Source organism: Leucopleurus acutus (genome assembly GCF_964270905.1).
Source record: "Leucopleurus acutus genome assembly, chromosome: 2".
Taxonomy (NCBI): Eukaryota; Metazoa; Chordata; class Mammalia; order Artiodactyla; family Delphinidae; genus Leucopleurus; species Leucopleurus acutus.
This window is the reverse complement of record NC_139143.1, coordinates 167,773,478-167,800,491: the sequence shown is the minus strand read 5'-3', so window position 1 is coordinate 167,800,491 and position 27,014 is coordinate 167,773,478. Positions and strand designations below refer to the sequence as shown.

Sequence of the window (27,014 nt, the reverse complement as noted above, 5' to 3'; positions counted from 1 at the left end):
CTCCCCCCTTTCCCTGCGCATCCCCATCATCGCCCCGTACTTCTCTGTTCGAACCTAGCTCTCCTCAGTGCCCCCGCAGAAACGGAACCTCGGTACCGCCCCCTCCCGGACCCGCCCCGCCCCGCGACCCCGCCCTCTCGGCCCCAGCCCGCAGGCGCGGCTTGGGGGCGCGGGACCACCCTCCCTCTGCACCGGACCTCGCCCTCCCCGAGTCCCCGACCTCCCGGACCCGGGCCGGAGGGCCGGAGGAGGCGGGGAGGGGCCAAAGGCAGCACCGCCCCCGCCCCGCGGCCTCTCCCTCCCGGCTCTGTCCCTCCCGGCCGGCCTCCGCGCCCCGCCCGCCGCCCCGCGGCCCCTCCCGCGCCGCTCCCGCCGCCCGCCCCGCTCCTCGCCCTCTCTGCCTCCGCCGCCCAAACTTTTCTGCGGGCGCGTCTCCGCGCGGCGGCCGCCTGCCCGCCCGCCCGCCCCCGGCCCATGGGCGCCCCGCCACAGGGGGCCTGACCCTCGCGCCGGGTCCCCTGGCCGAGCCATGGCGGCCCGCGCGCCCCCCGCCGCACCTGCGGCCGAAGAGCCGGGGGGCCCGGGCGGCCCCCCGCGCAGGAAGAAGTCTCGCTCCGGCGTGTCCGGCCTCCGCCGTGCCTTCAGCTGGCTGCGGGGCAAGCGGCGCAAGAAGGCGGCAGGGACAGAGGGCGCCGAACCGGCCGCCCCCCGGGCCAAGAAGGCGGACGACAAGGCCAGGAGGGCCAAGGGTAAAGGCCGAGGTAAGGCGACCGGGCACCTGGGCAGGCGCCGGGCGGCGCCGAGGGTGCGGCCTGGGTGGCTCCTCTGGGGGTCCGCGGCGTGTCGGAGGTGGTGACTCCCTAGGCGCCGTTGCTTGGGGAGCGAAGAGCCCAGGGCTCAGCCCCGCTCGAGATGGAGAGGACCCCCCGAAGGGGGCAGGAATCCCCTGGCTTAAGCAGGAAGTGCTGGCCGCCCGGCTCTTGGGACGGTGAGGCGGTGCCCCCTTCCCCCAGTCTCACTCAGGTTCTGCCCTCTGCTGCTGAGTCAGGGGGTCAGAGTCTTGACTCTGGCCTGGGGCCAATGGGAGAGGCACGTGACCTTGCATCTCTGGTGGGGGGGTCCCTCTGGGTCTGGAAAGCCAACTGCACTCAAAAGGTGTTTCAGTCGTCGAGGTGGATCCGGGTTTCCAGCCCCACAGAGGACCCAGCACGGAGCATAACATGCTTTAGGTTCTTAGCAGTGTTAGCTTTTCCTACCTGGTCCCCCTCACCACTCACCTGGGCCAAACCGCAAACATCCACCTCCTGGGGTGGTGAGCTCAGGATCTGAGACAACTGCCCCACCCACCACTCCTTCCCCCCGCCTTGGTAGAAACGGTCTTGTGTTGGAAGTGTGCTTGCAGATGGGGGAAACAGGCCCAAGTTAATGGAGAGGCTGTACCTGGGGCAGCGGTGGTTACCTGAAGTACTACAGCTAATTCCTTGCCTCTAGGCTCTCTCTGGCCTGATGGATGGGCAGCCTGAGGGGAGGGGTGGCTGATCTGGCCCATCCCTACTGGAATCACTTTTCTTTTGGCCGCTTGCTTTGTTCTTCCCTCATCTTCCTCTCTGTTTCTGTCTCCTGATTGAGGTGGAGGGCATGAGTCTCTGCAAGAGGGTGGGGCTCCCTTGGGGCCAGCCGTCCTAGGAAGCCTACCTTTCCTGTGCTCCTGCTTCAGTGCTAGAGGTGAGGAAATGGCGGTGTGTGCAGGCCCACCCCATTCTGCCTATGTTTACCCGCCCAGTGTCCTTTAACCACGTCCTCTGGAGGATAATTAGATGGAACACTTTAGGGGTCAGGAAGAGGGTGAAAGGCCTCTTGTGTGATTACTTCCTGCCTGATCTTTCTTTTGGATATGGGCCCTGCTCCCCTGCAGCCCAGCCACAAACAGAAGTTGGGTGCTGGGGCTGAGATGACTTGGCCAGGCCCCATGGGAAGGTTTGCATGAGGGGTGTTTCCAAGGGCTCTGCAGTCCCCACAATATATGAAGTCTGTCCCAGGGCTGCCCCACTGGGATTCAATCTGAAGTCATCCCTATCACACTCAAGGGGGCATGGGTCAGAATTGCAGCAGGATGGTTTGTGGTCAGACTGTCAGGATTAGAGATAGAAGGCTAGTGGCATACCCCAGGGCAGTGGACACTTTTCCCCTGGGAGATCAGCCTGGGGGCAGGGGCTGGAAAAGCTGACTCTGTAGGTCCTTGCTCCGACAGTCTGGGTTAAGGGTCATTGGGTCAGTGGCAGGCCTCCCCCTGCCTTGTGTTTGGTATTGGGTAGCACTGGGCTTTCTGGGCAGCAGGTCGACCTGATTTGGGACCACGTGCATGGGCAACACCTCTCTGCCCCTGGCTGTTGTTTCCCCAGGTCTGAGGGTGGCCATAGGTATGTCTGGAGGAAGTCCTGCTTCCTTTTGCTCCAACCTCCTATTATTCCAATTGTTTCCTTGTCACCTGCCTGGCCAAACTTCTTTTCTGTTTATTAAGAGAAATAAATCCAATCTCTCTAATCTCCACTGGCACTGCTGGTCAGGAAGGGGAAGCCCAAAGAAGGCTTAACTCTTTCTGGGGAAAATGTTTAGAATGAAGATTGGGGGAGATGGGGAGGAGGCACACACAGAAAATTCCTGGGAGGTCAGGGGCCTTTGCTAGGGAGGTCATTATCTCCCTGCTCCCAGTTGCTGAACCAAAGACCCATAGATGCAGGTTTTGGCTTCTTTAATCTGAGTCCCCCACTATAAAAGGGAAAACTGAGCTTGGGATAGATTTTGAGCCTCTGTTTTCCAGAACCTCCGTACTCCCCGCACTGCCCTGCACAGACTTAGAAAGGAAAGAGAGGAAGTCTGACATTTATTTATTATTCTGAATGTGCCAGAACCCCCCCCCACCTCCCCGCCCCTCATCCATTACCTCCATTATCATTTACGACCATTTGAAGATGGAAAAACTGAGGCTCAGGGACAGTTTTGAGCGATTGATTTGCCCACCTGGGATTTGAACTCAAATCATCTGACTTCCAAAACTGGTCCTGCTTTCATGATTCTCCCAAGGACATAGACCAGGGGGTAAGGCTTAAAGATCTTCTCATCCAACCCATTGTACAGATGGGAAGAGGCCCAGAGAAAAGTGAGGGAACTTGATAAAGTAGGAGGAGTATCAGAGTCAGGCAAGTTAATGAGAGTTCACATCCTGGCCCAGCGGTTAGCAAGCCCTGTGACACTGGGCAAGCAACTTCTCTGTGGCCTCACTGTTTCCATTACTGTCTCTTGAAGAGAGGGGACCTTCTCACTGGGCTAATCTTCTGGCTAGACATATCCTTGATGGGTCTGTGAGCTTTCCAAGATTCTTACAAAAGAGGATGTGAAAATTATTTGAAAGGGAAGTCACCATAGAAATGTAAGGGGTCGCTGTTATTGTGTTTGTGAGTTTATTCACCTGAGTTGTAAGGACCCAGTCTGGAAGGAATGGGCTTTGAAGCTGACAGGACAATTCTGTCCTGGGCCCTGGTCTGCCCCTCTCGGGCCATGTGACCCCGGCAGGTTATTAACCCCTCCAAGCCTCAGTTCTGCTACCTGTAAAATAGAGATAACAAATCCTGGCTTTACAGGGGTGTTTCAAGGATCAAATTAGAAAACAGACATGCAAGTGCATTGTGAATTGTGGAGCATGGTCTAGATGTCAGCGGGTTGCTGCTGCTGTGATGCTGAGGACTTGAGCATTAGCTAAGTTTATCCTGATTCATGTTTGGAAAACTCATTGGTTACACCTCGGATACCCGTGATGATGATGATTATTGAGGGGGGATCCACGGAAGGTGGAGTCTTACCTTTGTCCAGCGGAGGATTCAAGCACAGAAAAAGTAACAGACAAACAAACAAACAAGCAGACATCCATATATTTCAGAAATATCATGTGGACTCTAGACAAGTGTGTGGGGAGGAAGTGTTTCTGGGATGGATGCCAGGACTGGAGGCTGGCAGATAATCGGGGGAGGCTTCCTGGAGGAGGTGAGCAGAGTGTGGAAGGAGGGCAGGGTGCTGGCTAATTTGAAGGGGAACATGAAGGCTGCTATGTGCCAGACCCTGGCCAGGCATTTTCATGAATGTTTTCCCTTGTCCTCAACAACCTGGGAGGTGGTCAGTTACAACCATTTATAGGTGAGAAAATAGGCCCAGAGGGTGAAAATAAGTTGGTCAAGGTCATTCAGCTTCATTCATTTGAAAAAGACATATTCCTTACTAGATAGTGTCATGTACTGGTCAGGGTAATGCAAATATTTGGGACAAGACGGGCAAGGTTCTTACTTGCACGGACATGATGAACATAGCGTAGCACTGACAGAGCCACTCAATCTGTCTCCAGAGGCCATACTCTCCAAACAAGATAATATGAGGTTGGATGTGTTTCTGACTCGAGGGGAGTAACTGCTGTAGAGCTTAGGATCAACTTTGGGGAAAGGAGTATACAGCCCTCCGAAGGTTTCTCTCAGGCAGTGGGCAGTGGCTGGGGGGGTGGGTGCTGGGGATGGCTCCGATACTGATAGTGAGAATTTAGGAGCTACCCTGCCAGGCTCAGCAGATTTAACCCCATGAACGTTGGCCATTCACTCAGGGAGAGCTGTGCTGGGCATAGGGTTATGGAGAGAATCCTGCGTTTGAGTTCTGCTTTGCCAAGTCCTGCCCCATTCTTGGCAAGACACTGTCTGTCTTAATAAAGATGGGGTTTAATGACCTCTGACCATTAGTGGCCCTTTCTCATTCTAGAATTCTATGAGTTTGAGAATGGTCTGGAGGAGCAAGCTGGAAGGGGGAACTGGGGGTGGGAGCTATGTTCAGGGAAGGAGAGCCTACCTTTGGCCAGTCAGATGGACACGACATCGGGACCCAGTGGTCTGGATGTCATAGGAAGGTGGGTGAGGATGCAGGGTGAATAATGCCAACTCTCCCTGCTGAGGAAGGGGCCTGTGTAGCTCTAAAGCAAAGTGAGGACCCAAAGGCACTTTGGTTAGTGGTCACTTTGCCTCTCTGAGGTCCGGGTGGTATCTGTTTGCCTTTCAATAAACACTCCATGTATTTCCACATTCTGTGCCATTGCATGTGCTGTTCCCCACCTAGTATGTGTTTCCCTTCCCTTTTCTATCCAGTACTTCTATTCATCCTCAAGGCCTGGTCCAGTGTCATCATCTCTGTGATACTCCTGGGGAAATTATTGCCCCCAGACTCTAGAGCAGGGTGCTCAAGAGATTTGGAGTTGAACAGCATATGCTTTTCTTTCTTTTTTTAATATTTATTTATTCGTTTATTTATTTGGCTGTGTCGGGTCTTAGCTGCGGCATGCGGGATCTTTTGTTGCAATGCGCGGGCTTCTCTAGTTGGCGCACGGGCTCTAGAGCACACAGGCTCAGTAGTTGCGGTGCGTGGGCTTAGTTGCCCTGCAGCCTGTGGGATTTTAGTTCCACGACCAGGGATTGAACCCTTGTCCCTTGCATCGGAAAGGGGATTCTTTTTTATTTTTTTGGCTGCAATGGGTCTTTGTTGCTGTGCTCAGGCTTTCTCTAGTTGCGGCGAGCAGGGGCTACTCTTTGTTGTGGCGTGTGGGCTTCTCACTGCAGTGGCTTATCTTGTCGCAGAGCACAGTCTCTAGGCGTGCGGGCTTCAGTAGTTGTGGCTTGTGGGCTCTAGAGCGCAGGCTTAGTAGTTGTGGCGCACAGGCTTAGTTGCTCCGCAGCATGTGGGATCTTCCCGGACCAGGGCTCGAACCCGTGTCACCTGCATTGGCAGGCAGATTCTTAACCACTGCACCACCAGGGAAGCCCGGAAGGTGGATTCTTAACCACTGGACCACCAGGGAAGTCCCAGGATATGCTTTTCTGGTCACCTTCTTCTTGGGGAGGGGCATCTCAGTGTCCTTAGCCTGCGGCCTTGACTGATGTGATATGGGCAGGGCTCCCTCTGCTGTGGGATACATCAGTGGGGGAGTGGTTTCCATAAAGGAGTCTGGGTCCACCTTCTCCAAGCCCCTCTGAAGTGATGAGCATTGTCTGCCTTGGGTCCAGATGGGAGAGGGGGTCTCACTAATTTATTTCACAAATACTTATTAAGTATTTAATATTAGGTAATAAGTACCTACTATGTGCCAGACTCTGTCCTGAGGATGAATGAAAGACAAGGTCCCAGTCCTCGTGAACCTCACAGTTTGAGGGGGGTAGTAGACATTGAACAAGTAATTAAGGGTCAAGAAGTGTGACTAAGGAGGGAACAGAGTGATCCCAGGGGGAGATCAAAGACGGCTTCCCCAAGAGGTGATGCGAGCTAAAATGGAAGAATGAGGGGAAGCTGGGGTTGAGGGATTTGCAGAGCTGGAACCAGGCAAGGCTTCTGTTGGGGGTTGGGACCAGCTGGCTGTCACATTCCGTGGGCACAGGCATCACCATACCTTACTGTTCTGAACATCCTGAGGGCAGGCCCTGGGCTGACTGTCTTTTACCTCTGCCCTGCCCAGCACAGGGCCTGGCATTAAGTGGCTTTGGGTGATAGGTGGGTAATCTGATATGGGCCCCCAGAGCACGGGTATCTCCAGATCCTGGGCGCTCAGAGCTGATAGCCTGAGATGTCACAGGGAGCCCTCACGGCACATACAGATGGGCAACTGAGGCCCAGAGGAGGAAGTGACTTGCTCAAGGTCATACAGCCAACCAGTGTTGGAGGCGGAACAGGAGCCCACACCTGCCAGGCTGACCTCAGCTTCCCCACTCCTTTGTTCTGACTTCAAATGGAAAATCCCATCCCAGAAAGGGCCCTCGAGCAGGGGTGGGATGAAAGGAGCAGGAAGCCGAGGCCGAGAAGGCCTCATCCATCCCCTCCCTTACCTCTGACACCTTCAGAGAGGGGCCGGGTCCAGCTGCCTCTCCCCCTCCCTCCTCAACGGAGGCCCTGGATCCGCACCGGTGGCACAGGGCCCAGGTTCTCCTGGAAATCCCCTTCAGGCTGGGGGGCCCTCCCCCCACCACTCTCACTTTCCCTGTGGCCAGAAAAATCTCTAATCTGTTGTCGGCAGAGGGCAGTGGGAGCGCCTCCCCTCCCCCACCCACCCCTCGGAAATTCCCCTCTCCCCGAACCCTCAAAGCTGTCTCAGCTGCTCCTGGCCTGTCACATGCTGAAGAAAACTAATGAGAGGAGGCATTGTATATTGTTTAGGCCGCAATGAATGTGGTGGGGAGAGCAGGTATACACACCTCTGCCTCCCATCTGGAGAACCCATGGACGGCCACCTCCAGTCCTGTGGCTGACTTGGGGGAGGAAGTGGGTGGAAGCAGCTTCCTTGGGCAGCAGGGATGAACTCGTTGTCCACCTCCCCCATGACTATACTCCCCAGGACTCTGTGCTCTAGTGTTCCGCTGTCCTGGGGGCCGGTTCACCAAAGGCTGTCAGCTGCACTCCCAGGGTGCTCTGTGCTGGCATGGAGGGGAGATGGAGACAGCTCAGCCTGCCAAGGGTTTAAACCCTGAATCTTCTGGCAAAGTGCATGCTTCCCAGGAGGCTGCTGATGGGGTCTGTTCCGAGTAGGACCTCCTGCCTGCTTTAAGATACCCTCTCCTCTAAGCCCCTAGCCAGCCGAGGCCTTTAATACCATCCTCCAGGAGGGTCACGAGACACTCAAGCCTTGCCTTGTGGTTCCAGGAGTTCTGGTCCATATGCCTACCATATCACGTACTTCTTCCCACCAGTCCTACCCCAGGCTCTCCCAGGCTCTCCCATGCACCTGACTCGTTGGTAGTACTCTTCCTCCTGGATCCGGGAGCAAGCATAGCCTTTGTAGTGAAAGAAGGTAAGACTGGGAGCGTGCCTTGGACTCTCTTGCCTGTGCCTCTTCACCTCCATTAGTGCTCAAGGTGCCATCATCACCACCTTTGCCAGTTTCTGTTCAACACGTAGGGATACCTACTGTGTGCCAGACACTGTGCTGAGCCTGGGGCTACTAGGAGGAGTGAGAGGATCAGTGTCCTTGAGGAACTTGTTTTCTGGTTGGAAAGGGAGATACCAAAGCAAACTGTTGCCTTGAGACAAGTGCTGGGTTGGTGTTACACAGGGTGCTGGGGAGCCCTGAGGTGTGATCAGTTCTGTATCAGCGGACAGCATTAATGCCTGTGGGAGCCCCAAGAACTGGGCTGGGGGAGGGGGGGTCAAGGAAGACATGGAGGAGGACACTGTCTAGCAGGGCCTTGAGGACAGGCAAAGGTGGAAGAGGAAGGAGCTCTGAGAATGAGAGGGGTGTGGTCAGAGATGAGGCTGAACTGGTGAGCGGGGGCAGCTCCTGCAAGGTCTCCTGTGAAGGCCAAGTTACCTGCTACACTCCAGACATCCTTCTAAGCTCTTTGCATGCCTGTCCTCACTGAACGTATGCCAAGGGATTTGGACTTTACCCTTGAGTGTTTCTCTGCCCCCCCATACCACCTTTCCCCTTTATGGGCCTCAGGTTCCCCACCTGTAAATTAAGGGAATTGGGCCAGCAAATCTCTGAGGTCTCATCCAGCTCTGCCACTAGGACCCTCTTCTCTGTGCAAGGCAGGGAGCCTGCTGCACACAGCGTGGTATACAGTGTATGCTCAACAAGTATTTTCTGCGTGGATATATAAAATACCAGCCCCTCAGGGACTACACTGTTGTCAACCTCAGTCTCTTAACAAGAGATGGGCCTCAGGGAGGGTGTGGTTCAGCTTTAACTCTCCCATTTTGCAGGGAGGGAACAGGGTGTCTTGGAGCCACTGGGCATAAGAGGCAGCGAGGTGTAGTGGAGGGGCTTGCCGCGGTGGCAGAAAGGATGAACCTTAAGGGGATTAGAACTGAGGGCCGTGGGCTTCCAGTCCAGTGCTCTTTCTCTGTCTATACCATGCTGCCCCTGGTTGGAGAGATGGCAGAGTGATCGTAAAGGAGAGTCCTTGCCCAGTATGTGGGGTCCTGGGCAGGTCCCTGGACACAGGGCACTTGTGAGAACATAAAGATGTGAGGGCCTTGGGCAACCTGGAAGGCTTTCAGAAGAGGTGAACCTTGGCCTGGGCTTTGAAAAACAAAGACTTATTTAACGGGAGATGAGAGAGAGTTAGGGTTAGATGCACACAGACATGTGCTTCCATGTATGTTTACCTATATGCTCCATTACTTACACATACCCCGCCCCCCAAAGGTAGACAGATATGGGTGTATCAGCAGACAATTGCACAGTCATATTGATACAGAAAAGCACATGCAATTACAGTCTTATAGACAAACGTTTTTACTTACATGCACTCAAGCAGACTATTACACACTCAAATACACAAAAAGCAGGGATATTCAGCCAGCTTGAGGGAGTCACAATTATATAGGCAAATACACAAAAGCACACATCCAGACCTATGTAAACAGACTCAATTATATGGATACAGGCATGCAGTCACAGGTGATGACACAGCGAGGAACCCACATGTTCAGGGTCACAGATGCACAACTACACAGCCACATTCAAGAACGCAAATACAAATGCCCAATTACATGCCCTCCTTCAAGGTCATGGAGAGGCACAGATAAAGTGGTGGGGTAGGTAGCCTGGAGCAGTGGGTATTGGACTCAGTCTGGGTTTGAGTACTGGCTCTGTAGCTTAATGCTGTTTGACTTTGGGCTAATCATTTGATTTCATGGAACCTCAATTTTCCCATCTGTAAAATGGAGATGATAAAAGTACCTACCTTACGGAATTGTTTTGTGCATGAAATTAAGTAATGCATGAAAGCAGTTATCACAGTGCCTGGCACATAGGAAGCGCTATATAAAAGGGTTCTATTGTTATTTTGAACACCATTACTACAGAAATACAGTCAGATAGATGTATTTGTACAAACAAGCAGAGACGGGAGATACACAGACACGTGACACTCACGGGGTGGTGGTTGGTGGGCCCTAGCAGCAGCAAGGCTTCAGACCCCGCCTGTCTGGAGCCTGGGCCCCTAGTTCTCTTGGTTCAACTGCAGTCCTCAGAGGCAGCCCCTGGCCTGGGAGAGCGAGCGATCCGTCGGCCCCACCTGGACAGGCCCGGCCTTTCCCAGAGCACTGGGCGGGGCGGCTCAGCAGGTCTCCCAGGTCCTCAGAGGGGTGGAGCTTACGGGATGTGCGCCAGGCCCCGCCCCCTGCCGGCCCCTCCCTCACCCCGGCCATTGGCCGCAGAGCCCGGGGGCGTGGTCGAGCTGGGGCTGGGGGCGCCTGCGGTGGCCGCCCGCGCTTCTCTCTGCCTCCCTCCTGTGGCTGCGGGCCCGGCTGCCGGGCTGGTAGGGCTGCGCTAGGGTTCCCGCGCCGGCTCCCGCGCCCACCATGGGCAACTCACACCACAAGAGGAAGGCCCCAAGCGGCCCCCGGGCCCGCAGCTTCTGGCGGTTCGGGCGGTCGGCGAAGCGGCCGGCAGGTAGGGGCTGGGGGTGGGGGCGGGGCAGGCGGGGAGGAGGGTCTTCCTGCCGCAGCCGCCGCCGCCGCTGCTGCCCCCTCCTGGGGCTTGTTGGGTGTGAGTTTGGGGGGCCGGGAATCCCCCGCACAGACCCCACCCCTCACTTGCAGACAGAGACACATGTACGCACGAATACCCGCGGGCGGGCACATGTACATGTTCACAATTTACAGTCACATACACAACACCCACTCAGATGTATGGACATGCAGACACAAAAATCACATACACTTTCACACCCACACAATCGCTGTGGGAGGCACAGATCCTGAGATACAGGTACATATACCTATGTATACGGTTTACCCAGCCACACGAACACCACCACAGTCGCAGATTCAGACACATTCGTGTAGGTACAGTTGCCCAACGTCTTAGGCACACGTATGTACACACAGGTTCAAACTGCACAACCAGCCAGACCCCAAAGCACTTATACATACACACACACACACGCACGCACGCACATTTGTTCCCCAGGCTTTAGCCCGCACAGGCTGAAAGTTTGCAGGAAGGAGGGGAGACAAAGGTTGAGGGGAGAAGCAGGAAACCAGGGGCTGGAGACTCGAGCCGCCTCCATCTGGCTTGATCGGGAGTCGGACTGGTTCTCTGGGCTCCCTCCCCACCCCCATCCGCACTGCCGCTGCCTCTCTCTGTCCCCCTTCCCCCCCCCACCCGCGGTCCCCATGGTCGCTGCCGCATCTCCCCCTTTCAGTGCAGCCACCGAGCTGGAACGCAGCCCTTCCCAGCGTGCTGCGGGATCTGTCCGCGGGTCACATTCCATCCTCCAAGTCGGGGGGAGGGGGCAGAATGGGAAGGCCTCCAACCCCAAGGCTGGGAGCCAGGATTCCTGGTTCCCCCCAGTGGGTGTGGCGGTTCAGGGTATCCCCGGGTCCCAAGAGGTGTTGGAGGAGGGGCTGTCTAAAGCGCCTAGTTCCTCCGCCTGGTGAATCCAGACATGGGGTAGGGGCAGGGTGGGGATCCACCCCCCACCCCGCAAGATAAGGGGTCTCCAACAGAGTCGGGTATCTGCTGGTTTTGGGGAATGAAAAAATCCTGGAGAAGGTGGCTTGGGGGGCCTCCCTCCTGTGGTGGGAGAATCCACCCATGACTTCCCAGGATGGCCTACATTCCTAGAGGTTCTGAATTGAGCCTGATGATCTCATCCCTCCATGCAGGGGGCAATAGAAAGGGCCTAGGCTGGGATTTAGGGTGTCTGGGTTCTCAGTGTTCCTCTGGTATGGGCTCTGTGACCTTGAGCAGATTGCTTTCACTTCTCTGGACCTTCCTGGCTCCTAGAGGGAGGCCTGTCTGTGAAATTAGGGCAGCTTAGCTTCGGTGACTTCTTGGGACCCTTACAGTTCTGGCTATTTCGTCATGAAAGAGACTGATAGAGAAGGTGGGCTTGTCCAAGGTCATTGCCTGCAGTGGTTTGAAGAATAGTCATGATTATTAGGAAAAGAATTAATTAAATTCTGGTAGGCTCTCTGAGGTTCCTCAGAAGCTGGGTTGATGAGAGACTCCTGGACCTTCCAGTAGTCTCCCTGTCCCAGTAATCCTGAAATCTAGGCTGTGCCCACCTGTCTCTCCTCTTGGAATCGGCACCAAGGGGCTGGGGCTGGTGAATCTTCATCTGCCCTCGTATGGCCACTCTAATCTGATGGTTTCCTGAGAACCAACTGTGGATCCAGACTTGTGACCATTTGTGGTGGGGGAGAGAGAGATTAAGAGGGCTGTTTACAATCTCCTGCCCGCCAGCCCTTACAGAAGAGGCCTGGGGCTTCTAGCATCTCTTGTGCTCTTCCAGTTCCTGCTGCAACTCAAGGGTCAACCAGGCTTTAAAGGTGTTCCTAAAAGCCCAGAAAGCAATGTCAAGGCAACATAGAAGAAAGCGTGGGGGGCTAGGGAATATTCTAGGCTATATGTTAAAAGGCTTTTGGGTTGCGGTCAGTTTTAGAAAACTGGGGAGCTGGTATTAAAGAAGTAACTGTAGGATTGGAATTAGTCCTGAATTGTTGATTAGACAAGAGAACCTGCCCAGGGATGCATTTCAGCTCTGGGGTATGGTCATGAGCAAAGGCATGGGGTTGAGACTGAGTGTGGAGGCTGGAAAGCAAAGTAGTTGAGGTTTCTTCCTTGTGCCTGGGAGAAGAAAAAGTGAATGTAAACCTCAATCTCTTTGTTTTTACTTGTGCTGAGGATTCTAAGGCTTCCCTGGCTTCAGCCTCTGCTGACACAGGTCCAGGTATGGGACTGGGGCTTGAGTGCTTACTCCTTTGATTAGTCTGTGAAAGGATGGGGGAAAGAACGCAAGGCAAGCAGAGGGGGCTGGAGTCTACAGGCCAAAGGGAGCCAGTGAAGGTGTTTGAGCAAGTGAGGAGCCAATGAAAGTGGTATGTTAGGAAGATGGCAGGTGAAGGCAGGACAGGTTGGGGGGTGGGGTGGTGAGAGTGGAAGCTCATAGAACAGTCTGGAGGCTGTTGCAGTAATCCAGGGGAGAGGCTGATGAAGTGAGGGCTGGGGACATGTTGAGGGCTGTGGGAGTGGAGAGGAGTGGCAGCTGCAGAGACACTGCAGAGGAGGTGGCAGAAGTGATAGGAAGGACCTGGGATTAATCAGATGTTGAGAGTATGGGCCAGAGAGTGCTGTGAAGGCTCTATGCGTGAGGCTGCTTGGCTGGGTGGCAGCAGAGCTAAATGCTATGCTAAACCCTTTACTTTGATTAATTCATTTGTCCTCCAACGGTCTTACAAGCTGTAAGCTATTATTCCCATTTTACAGATGAGAAAGCTGGAGCTCAGAGAAGTTAAGTCACTTGTCCAAGGCTACTCAGCAAGGAGGTTGCTGAACAGGGATTCAAACCCAAGCCTGTCAGATTCCAAAGCCTGTGCTCTTAATTATTTTAGGTGTAGATGGATATCCTCTTATGACGGAGGGGCCTGCATGTCCTCCGGGTGAAGAAAGCCTGAGGCCCTGGGGGATTTGGACTCCGTATGGTGCACAGGTGGAGGAAGCACTGTGGAGGAAGGGCAGGGGTTGAGGACTAAGCATTGAAGCCGCCAAGAGCTCAGAGAGGGAGCTGGTTGGCAGTGGGAGGGGAAACTGAGTTTCAAGGAAGGGTTGGTCCCATGTTACAAATGCCCTTGGACCATAGAGAAGGGTGAGGGTGAATAGGGAGAGGCCTCCTCACTGCTGCAAAGACATTGTAACCTGCTGGGATTGTTTGGCCTTGGTTCTCAGGAATCCAACTCAACCCTCCCAGCCCCAGGCCATCTAGGCACTTGGTCCTGGGAGGTACGGAGAATTGGTGAAGGATGTGAATTGGGAGCTCAAGGAGCACCCCCAGCACTCTGTCCTCTTCCTGTTCCCATGCATTATACTGTCAGGCTTACACACATGGCCCTCCTCCTGATAGGGTTTATTGTTCCCACTTTGCAGATGAGATTGAGGGAAGGGACTAAGTCATTGGTGGAGTCAGACTCCACCCTGCCTCTGGACCTAGAGCACCAGTGGCCGCAGCTGGGAGAAGACCTGCTCCTGTTACCTCCCTTGCCCCCTTTCTTCCTGTTTCCTCTCCCTTACTGGGGTGGGGAGACTTGTGACCAACTGTATGTCTAGACTTGCTTGTGGGAGCCCTGGGCTTCCAGATAAGGGGCTGGCCCAGCCCTCTCTGGTCTGAGGGATCTGAGATAAGCTGAACCCCCTTGCTGCCCCAGGTCCTGACCCAAAGTGAGGGACCACTCCCCTCCTTCTAGCGGCAGAGTCATACATGCCAAGGGCTCCTTAGAGATCATCTCCCCAACCGTCCCACCTCACAGATGAAGAAACTGAGGCCCAGAAGAAGGCAGTGCCTGATTCAGGATCATGCTTCAACTGAGGGGCAGTGAGAGCTCAGGCCTAGGACATCTGACTCCCGGGGCAATGGGATATCTGGTGTGGGCTCCGAATTCCCTTTCCTCCCAAACAGGGGGCAGTTAGGGCTGCTAGATAGGGCTAGGTCACTGAGGAGCTGATAGGAAGCTGATGTTAAGTGTCCCTTATCAGACCTTATCTTAATAATGGTTCTCAACTCCACTTGAGATTTGAAGAGAGCTCCAGAAGTGGATGGGAGAGGAGGCCTCTAGGGGCATGGGAAGAACAGCAGCCAGTATGAGCTGGGCTCACATCCTGATTCTGCCATTATTAGCTGTGTGACCTTGGGCAAGTCACTAACTCTAGGGGAGTGCCTCTGTATGGTGAGGAGGATTTAGTGAGAGACCATGTGTGTCTCAGTCAATTGGCACTCAGTAAATGCTGGCTTATGATTGGCGAAAGTGTAAAGGCCCCCATGCCTGGATAGGCAGAGGCTCCCTCTGATGACAACACTGTGTTTACACTTGGTTGCGTGGCTTTAACTTTCCCAGGCACTCTGTGAGATGGGTGTTAGTCCCACTTTACAGATGAGACTGCAGCCCTGAGAGGCTGATTCATTTGTCCAAAGCCTGGAATCCAGACCTTCCGACTCCCAGACTTTTTCTCTCCTGGCTTCATGGTGGCTGCCTCTCTGGCATCTATGAAATGAGGATAATCATGCCTTGAAGGAACAAAGGAAAGGGCTTTGGAAAGTCAGGATCTCACCCTGGCCGAAAGAGATTATTATGTTACTGTCGGCAGCAGATACTGACCCGGAAACTCATTATGACATTTACTAATATTATGGTAGCTAATTCCTCCCTGTGTTACTGCCTGTTCCCCCAGGCGCCTGTAGGACGGGATCCTCCCCTTTCTGTCCCAGGCGCTCCCTACCCACCAATATTTACTGTAGAACCGGCCTGTCAGCTCTGCCCTGGCTAGGCTGGGGCTTCGCACTGAGAAGAGGAAGGAGGGAGATTCCCCTCGTGCAGAAGTGGGGTGCAGAGCTCCCCCACTTTGGGCAGTGACTGAGGCTATGGCCCCCTCCCTCCCACGCCGACCCCTTAACTTCCTGAGACTTAGGGTCACTAAGGCGTTTGCAGTGAGACCCAGGTTCTGGGCTCTGCCACTTCCTGTTTGGGTGACCTTGAGCAAGTCACTGTCCCTCCAGCCTTGTGCTCATTTGTAAGAAGGGAACTCACACCTACCTTTCATGTTTCTCATTCGCTTTCTTCGAGACAGTAGGAGAGGAAAGTGTTTTGAGAGAACTGTAAAGCGCCTTCACCTGAGAGTTGTATTCACTTCCTTTTGTCTTGCCTCTAAGAGAATAAAATCTACGCATGCTCTGGATTCTGCTCCTATGGGAAGGCCCGGGTCCCCTCTGGGCCTTGGTTTGCCCACCAGTACAAAAGTGAGGGGCTGAGACTTAGGGGCCTCCAAACACCCTGAATCCTGGCTCCAGAGCAAGGCCACCTGGGCAGCTGTGCCCTCCCACTTCATTCCTCTCCCCTGAGTCAGGCCAGCCTGGCTGCGGGGCATGCCGCAGCCCCCGCCCCTTGCTCTGGAATGGGGCAGGTTGAGGCCTCACCCCGTGGAGGATGTTGCCAAGACAGTACATACGCATGCGCACAGGTGCACGTGGCCTTGGGGGGCGGGGGCAGGGGCTCCCTTTCCTATTCCTCTCTGTTTCCAGGCTCAGGGGGGCCCCAGAGCAGTGGGTACATGCATCTGCCCTCGTGTACACGCAGCCACCCAGCAGGACCCTGCATGAATCTGCGCAGTGGCGCTCGGGTGTGGGGAGGGCGTGGACTAGGGAGGCATGGGTGTGCTTTGTGGACGTGGTGGTGAGAGCACTCGCCTGTGAGGGATGGCCCCAGTGAGGCTTTTTGGAGGTGCGGTCTGCACACTTCTGCTGGTGGTCTGTATCTCAGCTCCTTCCAGAACTTGCAGGTGTGCTTCCTGGTGTGCGTGGCCTGGAGCAAGCTGTCTTCTCAGATCCAGGAAGCCTCCTCCCCTGGGCAGGTAGTGAGCCTCAGTCCCAGGCTGCACCTCTGGACTGTGCTGGGGCTGAAGGTCCTGGAACACGGACTCCAAGTGTGGCCTTAGGCAAGGTCCTTCTGCTCTCTGGGCCTTAGTTTCCTTGTGAGGTGCATGCTCTCCATCCGAGGCTCGGGTTGCTGAGCCTCTCCCCAAACAAGCTACAGGTGTGTAGACCTGCGCCTGGGGTGGCTCAGAGGGACCTCAGGCTCTGGCCAAGGCGCGGGTGGAGGTCGGGGGGATGGGTGTTGCTGGGGGAACCAGATGTTATCAAGTGTGAGAGCCTTGGATCCTGCTGGGGAATTTGCAGCTGTGACCCTGACTGCAAGCTATGGGCCTGGGACCTTGATGAGCTGATGTTTCCCCACCCCTGACTTAGCAGAGCTCAGCCCTTAGTTTCCCTGGTTGGGAGAAGCTGAGCATGCCTTTGTCCTGCATGGTTGAAGGCTCCAGTTTTGGAACCAGCCAGAGCTTGGGAAGTCACCTGGCTCTGTGAGCCTCACAGGTCAGTTACCAGGAGAGTATCTTTGAGTACCTGCTTCGAAGGACTGTTGTCAGATCTGTGAGGGTAGAGACTGCCTTCCACCAGAGCCTGGCGTGGTGCCTGGCACGAAATAATCACCCTACAAGTGTAGGTCTACTGCTCTTTTCTGTTTGAGTGGGACTAATAAGAGGGATGGATGGGTCTGGCCTAAGAGAGAGGGAAGAGGGGAGGATGTGGTCAAGAAACCTCAAATTTTGGGGGATGGTAGGGTCATCCAAACCTTCTTCAGAGGGAGATCAGGTTTGTAGCTGGCACAGTGGGCAGAACGTGGCTTTTGGATTCAAGTGGTCTTGAGTGTGAATGCTGTCCCGCCACTTACCAGCTTTATAATGCTTGCCCTCTCTGGTGTCCATTTCCTCATCTGTAAAACGGAGATAAAAGTGCTTACTGGGCTTCCCTGGTGGCGCAGTGGTTGAGAGTCCGCCTGCCAATGTAGGGGACACGGGTTCGTGCCCTGGTCTGGGAAGATCCCACATGCCGCGGAGCGGCTGAGCCCGTGAGCCATGGCCGCGGAGCCTGCGCGTCCGGAGCCTGTGCTCCGCAACGGGAGAGGCCACAACAGTGAGAGGCCCGTGTACCACAAAAAAAAAAAAAAAAAAAGTGCTTACTTCTTGGGAATTCCCAGGCGGTCCAGTGGTTAGGACTCGGTACTGTCGCTGCGGGGGCCTGGGTTCAACCCCTGGTTGGGGAAATAAGATTCTGCAAGCCGCACAGCACAGCCAAGAAAAAAAATGTGCCTACTTCTTAAGGGTGTTGTTTAGATTTCAATGATCTGAGGATATATACTATCTAGCCCCACAGAATTTTGTTCTCTAGAGAGCAAAGGCTCAGGTATCTGCATGAGTGGTCCCTGAGAAGTGGCACAGCAAACGGGGAAGGACCAGTAGGAGGATCTTGCAGCATGGGAGCCATTGTGAATTCTTAGATCCCTAGAGACTCAGAGAGAGAGAGGTGCTGTGAGAGAGGGGTGTCCTCAGAGTCTGGGGGACAGCACTTTATAGTTCACAGACCTTCTCTTCCACAGTCTCAGCTACTCTTTGTTTTTTTTTTCTGGCTGCAGCGTGAGGCATGGCATGCAGGCTCTTAGTCCCCTGACAAGGGATGGAACCCATGCCCCCTGCAGTGGAAGCACGGAGTCTTAACCATGGGACCACCAGGGAAGTCCCTCAACTACTCTTTTTGGAGTTGCCAGGGGGAATCTCTTTTAACACCATCAATACTCAGCTGAACCTTTAGTACTGACCTCTTGGGGTTCTTTGAATAAAATCCTGACTCTGCCAAGGCCTCTGGGGCCCTACCTGACCTGGCTCCTGCCTTTTCTCACCTGCCATTCTCTCCCTTGCTCATCATATTCCAGCCACACTGGCCTCCTCTCTGTTCTGGGAAAACCACCCCACCACTCCTGCCTCAAGACAACTTTATGCTTGCTGTTGCCTCTTTCTTTTCTTTCTTTTTTTTTTTTTTTAATATTTATTTACTTATTTGACTGCGCCAGGTCTTAGCTGCAGCACACAGGATCTTCGTTGCTGCGTATGGGGTCTTCATCGTGGCATGCAGAATCTTTAGTTGTGGCATGCAAACTCTTAGTTGCAGCATGTGAGATCTAGTTCCATTACCAGGGATCAAACCCGGGCCCCCTGCATTGGGAGCGTGGAGTCTTAGCCACTGGACCACCAGGGAAGTCCCTGCTGTTGCCTTTTTCTAGAAGGTTCTATGCCCAGCACTTGCCCTGGTTGGCTTCTTCTTTAGGTCTCAGTTCCAATAGCCTTTCCTTGATGCCCCCTAAAGTCACCCACTTCCTGTCACATCTCCTCAGCCCTCACTATCTAAAATTATTTTGCTAGTTTACCTCATTCGTGTAGTCATCAAATATTTATTTATTTATTTATAAAAATTTATTTATTTATTTATTTATTGGCCGTGTCAGGTCTTTGTTGCTGTGTGTGGGCTTCGTCACGGTGCATGGGCTTCTCATTGCGGTGGCTTCTCTTGTTGCGGAGCACGGGCTTTAGGCACGTGGGCTCAGTAGCTGTGGCTTGTGGGCTCTAGAGCTCAGGCTCAGTAGTTGTGGTGCATGGGCTTAGTTGCTCTGCGGCATGTGGGATCTTCCCGGACCGGGGCTCGAACCCATGTCCCCTGCATTGGCAGGCGGATTCTTAACCACTGTGCCACCAGGGAAGCCCCTCATCGAATATTTATTGAACTCATAGTATGTGCCAGACACTAGAGATATACTGGTGAACAAGATAAAAGTTTTCCAATAGCTGTAGCCCCTAGTACTAGTTTAATAAATATTTGCTGATTAAATGAATGGATACAACAATCTTATAAAGGGGAGTTCTTAGCCTTGTTTCCATGTGAGGTCATGACTTGTATGTGATGGAGCTGGATTTGAACCTGGACCTGACTTCCCTCCAAGTACCTTCCCTCCTGCCCCCCACTCTTACTGCCCTCACCTGTGACTAATTCTGTTCTCCCTGCCTGGTGATCCAAGAGAGTTGCTGAGTCACAGAGGCCAGTGAGAAGAATCCTGGGCTGGAGGAGGGAGAGGTCTGTGTTGAAGGCCTGCCTCTGTTGTGTGACCTTGGCGAGTTAGTGCTTTTCTGGCTGTTGATGTTACATTACTGAAGTGGGAAGATAATCCTTTGGAACGTCTGGGGCTGGACAGACACGTGAGGGGTTGTTAGCACCAGCCACTGTGATTCCGCTCTGGGTATCTCCCCGGCTTCCCAGCACCGTGTCCTGGGCTGGCTCCTGCTCCTCCAGGGACCTCTGCCAGTGTGTCCTTGCCATCCGCCCAGGCAGTCCTGGGCTTCTGCCTGGCTGCTCCATGCTGTGAGCCCCTTCCCCAGGGAATCACCCTCAGCAGCCAGGAGGACTTGGGGGTGGGCACCATGCCAAGTCTAGTCTAGTGGCTCTTCCACCCACCATCTGGCAGCCAGCACCCTTGCCTTAGCTCTGGCTCGTGACTGTTTAGAAAAGGACTTGGAGACAGGGGTAGTGGGCTGCCCCTGGAATTGAGTATCTTTGGCCCTCCTAGTCATCCTTTGCACAAGAGCCGAGCACCCAGAGACTCCGTGCCTCAGTTTCCCTGTCGGAGTCTGGGAAGGTGCCTGCTCCTGCCCTGCACTCGAGGGGCGGGGTCGGTGGATGGGCGGGAGCAGTGGTGAAGGTGGGAGGAGGACCTGGAGAGTAGCCCCTCCCCCTCCTCTGCCTGGAGCCGGCGCTCTGCGGCTGGGCGGGCAGACTCATTCCCTCAGGTTATGGTGAAGGCATCGCCCGGCGTTCTGGAGAGGTCAGCGTAGGGGACGGTCCGAGTGGCGTCGGCAGTCATGGTGGTGTTCCTGGGCCGCCACCTCCCGGCGCTCCTCGGGCTCTTCAAGAAGAAGGGTGAGTGGGTGTGGCTGTGGGGGAGATAAGAGATCTCCGACACCCCCATTTGCCAGACCCTTACGTAGAATGGGGGATCAAGGCCGGGGAAGGCAGTGGGGTGGGGGATGCGGGCTGGTAATGAGGCCAGACTCCCCTGTCCGCCGCGGTGCCTTTGTCCAGCAGCTTTCCTACTGCCTTTGTTTGATTTCTGCTTGTGTTTCAGAGGATGGCTCTAGGTGTCTCTGACCTTGAAGCCCGCAGTCCTCGGGCAAGATTGCCTTCCTCCAGGGGTACTCACGCTTTACTGGGTACATCCCAATACCTCAGTTCCAAGAGGTAGTGCACACCCTCCCGGGTCAACTCAGCGTGTGTGTGTGAGGATGGGATGTGGGGAGCAGAGTAGAAAGGAAAGTAGTGCCCCTGGAAGTTGGGGAGCAGATCAGGAAAATCGTGTTTAGAGGCCTGGGGGTGAAGTTTTGAGGGGAGGGGCCTATCCCCTCCTCCTCCTAGGAACTGGGCTTTCAGGCCTGGATTAAGATGTGGGGGCCAGAGGGCCCCCAGTTTGAGTGTGATTCAGGAGTCCCCTCGGGAAACCTGGAGTTTAGTCTTGGCTCTGACTCCGATTTGCTGGGTGACCTTAGGCAAGACCTTTCCTCTTTGAGCCTCTTTGTGGACTTGTAAAATCAGGAGGTTGGGGAGAGGAGGGTCACTGAGAGACCTCCTAGCTCTGACCTTGTGGGATTCCTGAGGATTCCCAGGGCGGGAGCTTGGCTGTTGAAGACTGCGCTGAGGAAGGCGGAATGGGCAGTTCAGGTGTCTGAATTGAAGATCCTGATCTTGGGGCGTGGCCCTTTAAAGGGCTTGTTTTGTTCCTGTCCCTCCACAGGGTGCTGCCAAGGTCACATGACCCTGCCAGAGCTTTTGCTTATGTTGTGGGTTCCGTTTCAAGGGGGGCTGGGGCTGCAAAGTGCTGACACAGCCCCTATTCCCAGGATTAGATGCCCAGCTCCTCCATGGGCAGGGCCTGTAACAATATCCTTTGTAATGGACCCCAGGCTCCTCTGCACCAGGGCCCTGGGCCTCCAGGAGAGGGGGATACCTGGGACTGTTCCCCAAAGGGAGGCTGGAGCTGCCTCAGGGGGAGTGGAGTGGCTGGGGTCCCTCTTCTCCCCTCCCCAGCCTATCCTTCCACGAAGGGACAGCTGCGTGGGTGATTAGGGGACCCAAGTGGCCATATCCTTGGCTTAGCCCACACCCCAGGACTTCCTGGGAATCTGGTTATGACCTTTGCTAGTGCCCACCCCCTTCCTAGTGTCCCATGTGTCTTTTTCTTGGGGTGTACAAAGAGGTGGTTTGTCTTCCTGTAAAGTGGAGCTCAGGATCTGGAGACAAGAGAAATGTATTTGCTATGGGCTGTGTGTACACTGGAGTGTCTTGCATGGGGCCCTGAGTGACAGTTGTGTGTATATTTGGGTACTGTTTGTGTATATACAGACTGGGGACTGTGGGTGTCATGTGTATATGTGGTGGCTGGGTGTGCTCTTGGTTTTACTTGGATGCTATGTGTTTGTATACATACTGAACGAAGCCTGTGGGTGTTGTGTGCGTATATGGTGGGCATGTGTGCCTTGGATATGGTGCCCTATATGGGGCCCTTTGTGTGGTGTGGGTGCTCAGATATATGTACACTTGGATTATAGCTTGTGTATGTACTTGGGGGCTGTGTATATTGAGTGTATACCCCAGGACTGTGGGTTGTGAGTACAGACTGGGGGAAGTAGGCACTGCATGTATGTGCAGGTGCCCTGTGCACTCTGGGGACTGTGGGCACCCTTGTTGCGGTGCCTGTGCCTTCCCAGGGCCCAGATACCTTTGGGCCTCACTTTCCTTCCTCCTCCATTCCCAGCAGGCTCTGCCAAGGCTGAGAGTGACAAACGACTAAGTGTGGGGCCAGGCCAGGGGCTAGGGTCTGCAGTGGATGAGCACCAGGACAATGTCTTCTTCCCCAGTGGGCGACCGCCTCACCTGGAAGAGCTGCACACGCAGGCCCAGGAGGGGCTCCGTTCCCTCCAGCACCAAGGTAGCCTCCTCCTCTTCTCTCCAGCACTACTTTCAGCTCCCAAAGTCAGGGGCCTAGCTCAACATACCTTTCTGATGCCTTTCAGAAAAACAGAAACTGAACAAGGGTACCTGGGACCATGGAGACACACAGAGCATCCAGGTGAGCCCTGCCCGCAGCTCAGTCTTGATGTATTCCTCTCTCCCTGCTTGACCTCTGACAAGTATGTCTTTGAACCCTTCTGGATCTGTTTCCTTTCTGTATCATGAAAGGCTAGACGAGATGCCCCCGAGGGCTGGTCCAGGGTAGCTCTAGCTGATGCCTGCTCAGTGCTAGGTGATGCTGGGGCAGGTCGGTGGGGGGTGAATCTGAGTCAGAAGTTACAAAGGGGAGCCTGAGGAGGCAAAGGTAAGCCCCACTCACGCCTCTGGGCTGATCCTTCTTCCCCCAATAGTCCTCCCGGACCGGGCCAGATGACGATAGCATCTCCTTCTGCAGCCAGACCACGTCCTACACAGCTGAGAGCTCCACGGCAGAGGATGCTCTCTCCGTCCGCTCTGAGATGATCCAGCGCAAAGGTATCCACTCACCAGCCAGGATTGTTGGGCAGGAGAGGGGGTGGTGGGCACCCAGCACCTGCAGCTTTCCCTTTTCCTCCTAATCTAGTGTTTCCCAAGACTGTGATTCAGTGGATTCAGGAAACATAGTACCCTGTGTCCTCTTGGAGGTTCATAATGAGCATTAACTGAAAAGCAGGACAGTGAAGAGTTGAGAAACCTGGTTTTGAGCCTAGTGTTGCTATTTACAGCTGTGTGATCTTGGGCCAACCCTTTACCTCTCTGTTTGATGTTCTAGAAAAATGAGGATAAGAATACGTACCTTATTGGAATGAATGCCAAGTGTTTAGCATGCTAACACATTTAATAAGTGTTCGCTAAATGGAAATCATCATTATTGACCTAGTAAAGCCTTCCAGAAGGCTTGCAGAAAAGTGTCTAGCTTTGTTTAACCCATCTATGCCCATGCCTACTTGACTGTGGAAGTCTTTTCTCAGAGTTCTTATTAATATTCTGTAAAAGTTGTGCTCTGCAGAATGTGCCCCAGACCTGCTCTAACAGTTTCTCTCCCTGGACTCTGCCCGCAGGCTCCACCTTCCGACCGCATGACTCATTTCCCAAATCATCTGGAAAGTCAGGGCGTCGGCGGCGGGAGCGGCGGAGCACGGTGCTGGGACTGCCACAGCACGTGCAGAAGGAACTCGGTGAGCGCCTGATGAGGAGGCTGTGGGCGGGCAGCCCTGGCCGCCCCCTCTGCTGACCATCCCACGCCCTCCTTGTCCATTCCAGGCCTGCGGAATGAACGTGAGGCACCAGGTACTCCTCGGCCTCCCGGTCCACGGGACGTTGTACACATCCCCACGGTGGATGGCCATCCGGCAGGCCCGGCCTCAGGGCCAGGGGCCAGGGTGTCCCTGCAGGCGCTGGAGGCAGAGGCTGAAGCCGGTGCCCAGGCAGAGGCCATGCTGCAGCGCCACATCGACCGCATCTACCGGGATGACACGCTCGTTGGCCGGTCCACGGGGGCCCGGCCCTTGCCACTGACCCGGCCCATGTCCCTAGCAGTGCCCGGACTGACCGGAGGGGCAGGGCCTCCAGAACCCCTGAGCCCGGCCATGTCCATCTCACCCCAGGCCACCTACTTGTCGAAGCTGATCCCGCACGCCGTGCTGCCGCCCACAGTGGACGTGGTGGCCTTGGGCCGCTGCAGCCTGCGCACGCTGAGCCGCTGCAGCCTGCTCTCATCCAGCCCGGCCTCCATCCGCTCGCTGGGCCACTTTTCCTCAGTCTCCAGCCCGCGGCCCCGCAGCCGCCACCCTTCCTCCTCCAGTGACACCTGGAGCCACTCTCAGTCCTCTGAGACCATTGTGTCTGACGGCTCTACCCTCTCCTCTAAGGGTGGCTCAGAGGGCCGGCCAGAGAGCTCTGTGGCCAACAGTAACGTGGCGCCCCCTCCCCTGGGGGGCAGCGGGAGGGGCTCTCCCAGCGGGGGCAGCACTGCCGAGGCCTCGGACACTGTTAGCATTCGGAGCGGTGGCCAGTTGTCCAGCCGGAGTGTGTCCCTACGGAAGCTGAAGCGGCCCCCGCCACCTCCCCGCCGGACCCATTCGCTCCATCAGCGCAGCTCAGCAGCACATGATGGGCCCCTGGGGCTGCCTCCCAAGCCCGAGCGGAAGCAGCAGCAACAGCTGCCCCGGCCGCCCACCACTGGCGGCGGGTCAGAAGGGATGGGGGCAGCACCCTGTCCATCCAGCTCAGCAGGCAGCTGGGTGCCTGGCTTGTCTCCAGGTGGCTCCCGGCGTCCCCCACGCTCCCCAGAACGGACACTCTCACCCTCCAGTGGATACTCGAGCCAAAGTGGTACCCCTACCCTCCCTCCCAAGGGTCTAACAGGGGCCCCTGCTTCCCCAGGCAAGGCCCAACCCCCTAAACCAGAGCGTGTCACTTCACTTCGATCTCCCGGGGCCTCAGTCTCCTCCTCCCTCACGTCTCTATGTTCCTCCTCCTCTGATCCGGCGCCCTCAGACCGCTCTGGTCCGCACGTGTCGACCGCCCTGGGTGACAGGTTTGTCATACCTCCTCACCCCAAGGTGCCTGCCCCCTTCTCCCCACCTCCCTCGAAGCCCAAGAGCCCAAACCAAGCTGCCCCTGCTCCAGCTGCCCCTGCTGTGGTCCCTGGGCCCATCTCTACCACTGCTGCCAGCCCTGAGACCCCACCTACTCCCCAGACATCCCTAACCCCGCCTCAGGCAGCTCCCGGTGCCTCCAAAGACCAGTCACCCCCACCATCCCCACCCCCATCTTATCACCCGCCCCCGCCACCCACTAAGAAGCCAGAGGTGGTTGAGGAGGCCCTGTCTGCCCCAGAGACTGCTGAGGAGGCCCTCCAAGATCCCACCTGGCCCCCACCCCCGCCTCCTGCACCGGAGGAGCAGGACCTGTCCATGGCTGACTTCCCTCCACCCGAGGAGGCCTTTTTCTCTGAGGCCGGCCCTGAGCCTGCAGACCCTTCACAGCCCCCGGAGCCCTCCTTAGCTACTGTCTCTTTCCAGAGACAGCCCTGTGGTACCCCAGATCTTCCTCCAGCTCTGCCAGCCCCATCTGTTGCTGGTTCTGTCCCAGGGCTTCAGGCCAAGGTCCCTCGGAGGGAACCAGGGGGCTGCAGCAAGGGTGGCGGCCTTCCCAGGGAGGATGCTGGTGCACCCCTGGTCACACCCTCACTCCTGCAGATGGTTCGGCTGCGCTCTGTAGGCACTGCCACAGTGGCTCCGACTCCAGCGTCAGGGCCGTCGGCCCCCCAGAAGCCACTGCGAAGGGCCCTGTCAGGGCGGGCCAGCCCAGCGCCTGCCTCTTCAGGGCTGCACGCTGCTGTTCGGCTCAAGGCCTCCAATCTGGCTGCCAGCGTGGGCCCTGTGAGTGACCAGCCCAATGGACCACCTGAGGCAGAGCCACGGTCCCCTGCCTCTACGGCCAGCTTCATCTTCTCCAAGGGCACCAAGAAGCTGCAGCTGGAGCGGCCCGTGTCCCCTGAGACCCAGGCTGACCTCCAGCGGAACCTGATAGCTGAACTTCGGAGCGTCTCAGAGCAACGGCCACCCCAGGCCCCAAAGAAGCCACCTAAGGCCCCCCCGCCTGTGGCCCGCAAGCCTTCTGGGGGAGTCGTCCCCCCCACCTCCCCCAGCTTTCCTCCAGCTGAGCCCCTTCCTGCTCCTCCCACCAACGGGCTCCCCCATGCCGAGGACAGGACTAAGGAGGAGCTGGCAGAGAATGGAGGTGTGCTGCAGCGGGTGGGTCCAGAGGAGAAGCTGGGCCTGCCTGGCACAGGTACGGTGGGCAGGGAGGGGTGGGGTGTGGGTCCCATCACTGGTAATGGGAAACAGGTATCAGAAGTCCTGCCATTAGGGATTTGCTCTTGGATTGTGGTCTCGGGGTGCCTGGGAAGGGTGACCTGTCACCTCTGATGAGCTGCACTGAAGGAGCATGGATGGTGGGGCTTTGGAGTCAGACCTACTGAAATTTGAATTCCAACTTTGCCATTTTATCTACCCATCCTAGCCTCGGGTTCCTCACTGTAAAGTGTGAGGCAACGATACATTATAGTGGCAGAGGGAACGTTTGTAAAATGTCCAGCCCAGTGCTGCTGTCGTGGTCAGTAAAGTGAGGGGGTGAGGATGTGCCCTGGGCTCTTAGTGGTCAGAACCAAGCTAGGGGGTCCCTTGCTGAGTATCCCTTCTTTTCTCTCCACAGACCCACAGAAAGAGCTGGTCTGACCACCAGGCACCTTGCTGGCACTGCTGACCCATCCCAGGAATACAATCTCAGGGACCTGAGCGGCTCCAAGGATGAGAGGATACGGCAGACACTTAACCTAATAGGGAGGACGCCTGCAGCCTTAACCTCCACGGCCTTCAATATTTACACAAGCCTGGTGTGGCTCCTGTCCTCCAAGTCATCCGGCTCTCATGCCTTTTCCTGAATGGATTCACCTCTGGCAGCTGCCGCTTCAGTCGTGGCCTTAGCCTCATCTTGAAGGAGGTAGCTGGTGGG

General features: G+C 55.7%; 1 protein-coding gene across 2 annotated transcripts; it reads left to right on the top strand.

The window, feature by feature from the left end:
• Nucleotides 1–474: 474 nt before the first annotated feature.
• On the top strand, nucleotides 475–27,014 carry NHSL3 (NHS like 3). Of its 2 annotated transcripts, none has more exons than XM_082834754.1 (7): nucleotides 475–761; nucleotides 22,261–22,431; nucleotides 22,517–22,572; nucleotides 22,865–22,988; nucleotides 23,555–23,671; nucleotides 23,757–26,291; nucleotides 26,715–27,014. In XM_082834754.1, the coding sequence occupies exons 1-7, from the start codon at nucleotides 530–532 to the stop codon at nucleotides 26,735–26,737; spliced, it is 3,258 nt and encodes a 1,085-aa protein (XP_082690880.1). In that variant the 5' UTR covers nucleotides 475–529; the 3' UTR covers nucleotides 26,738–27,014. The 2 variants fall into 2 exon arrangements, with proteins under 2 accessions (XP_082690880.1, XP_082690879.1); XM_082834753.1 differs by having other exon boundaries at nucleotides 22,258–22,431.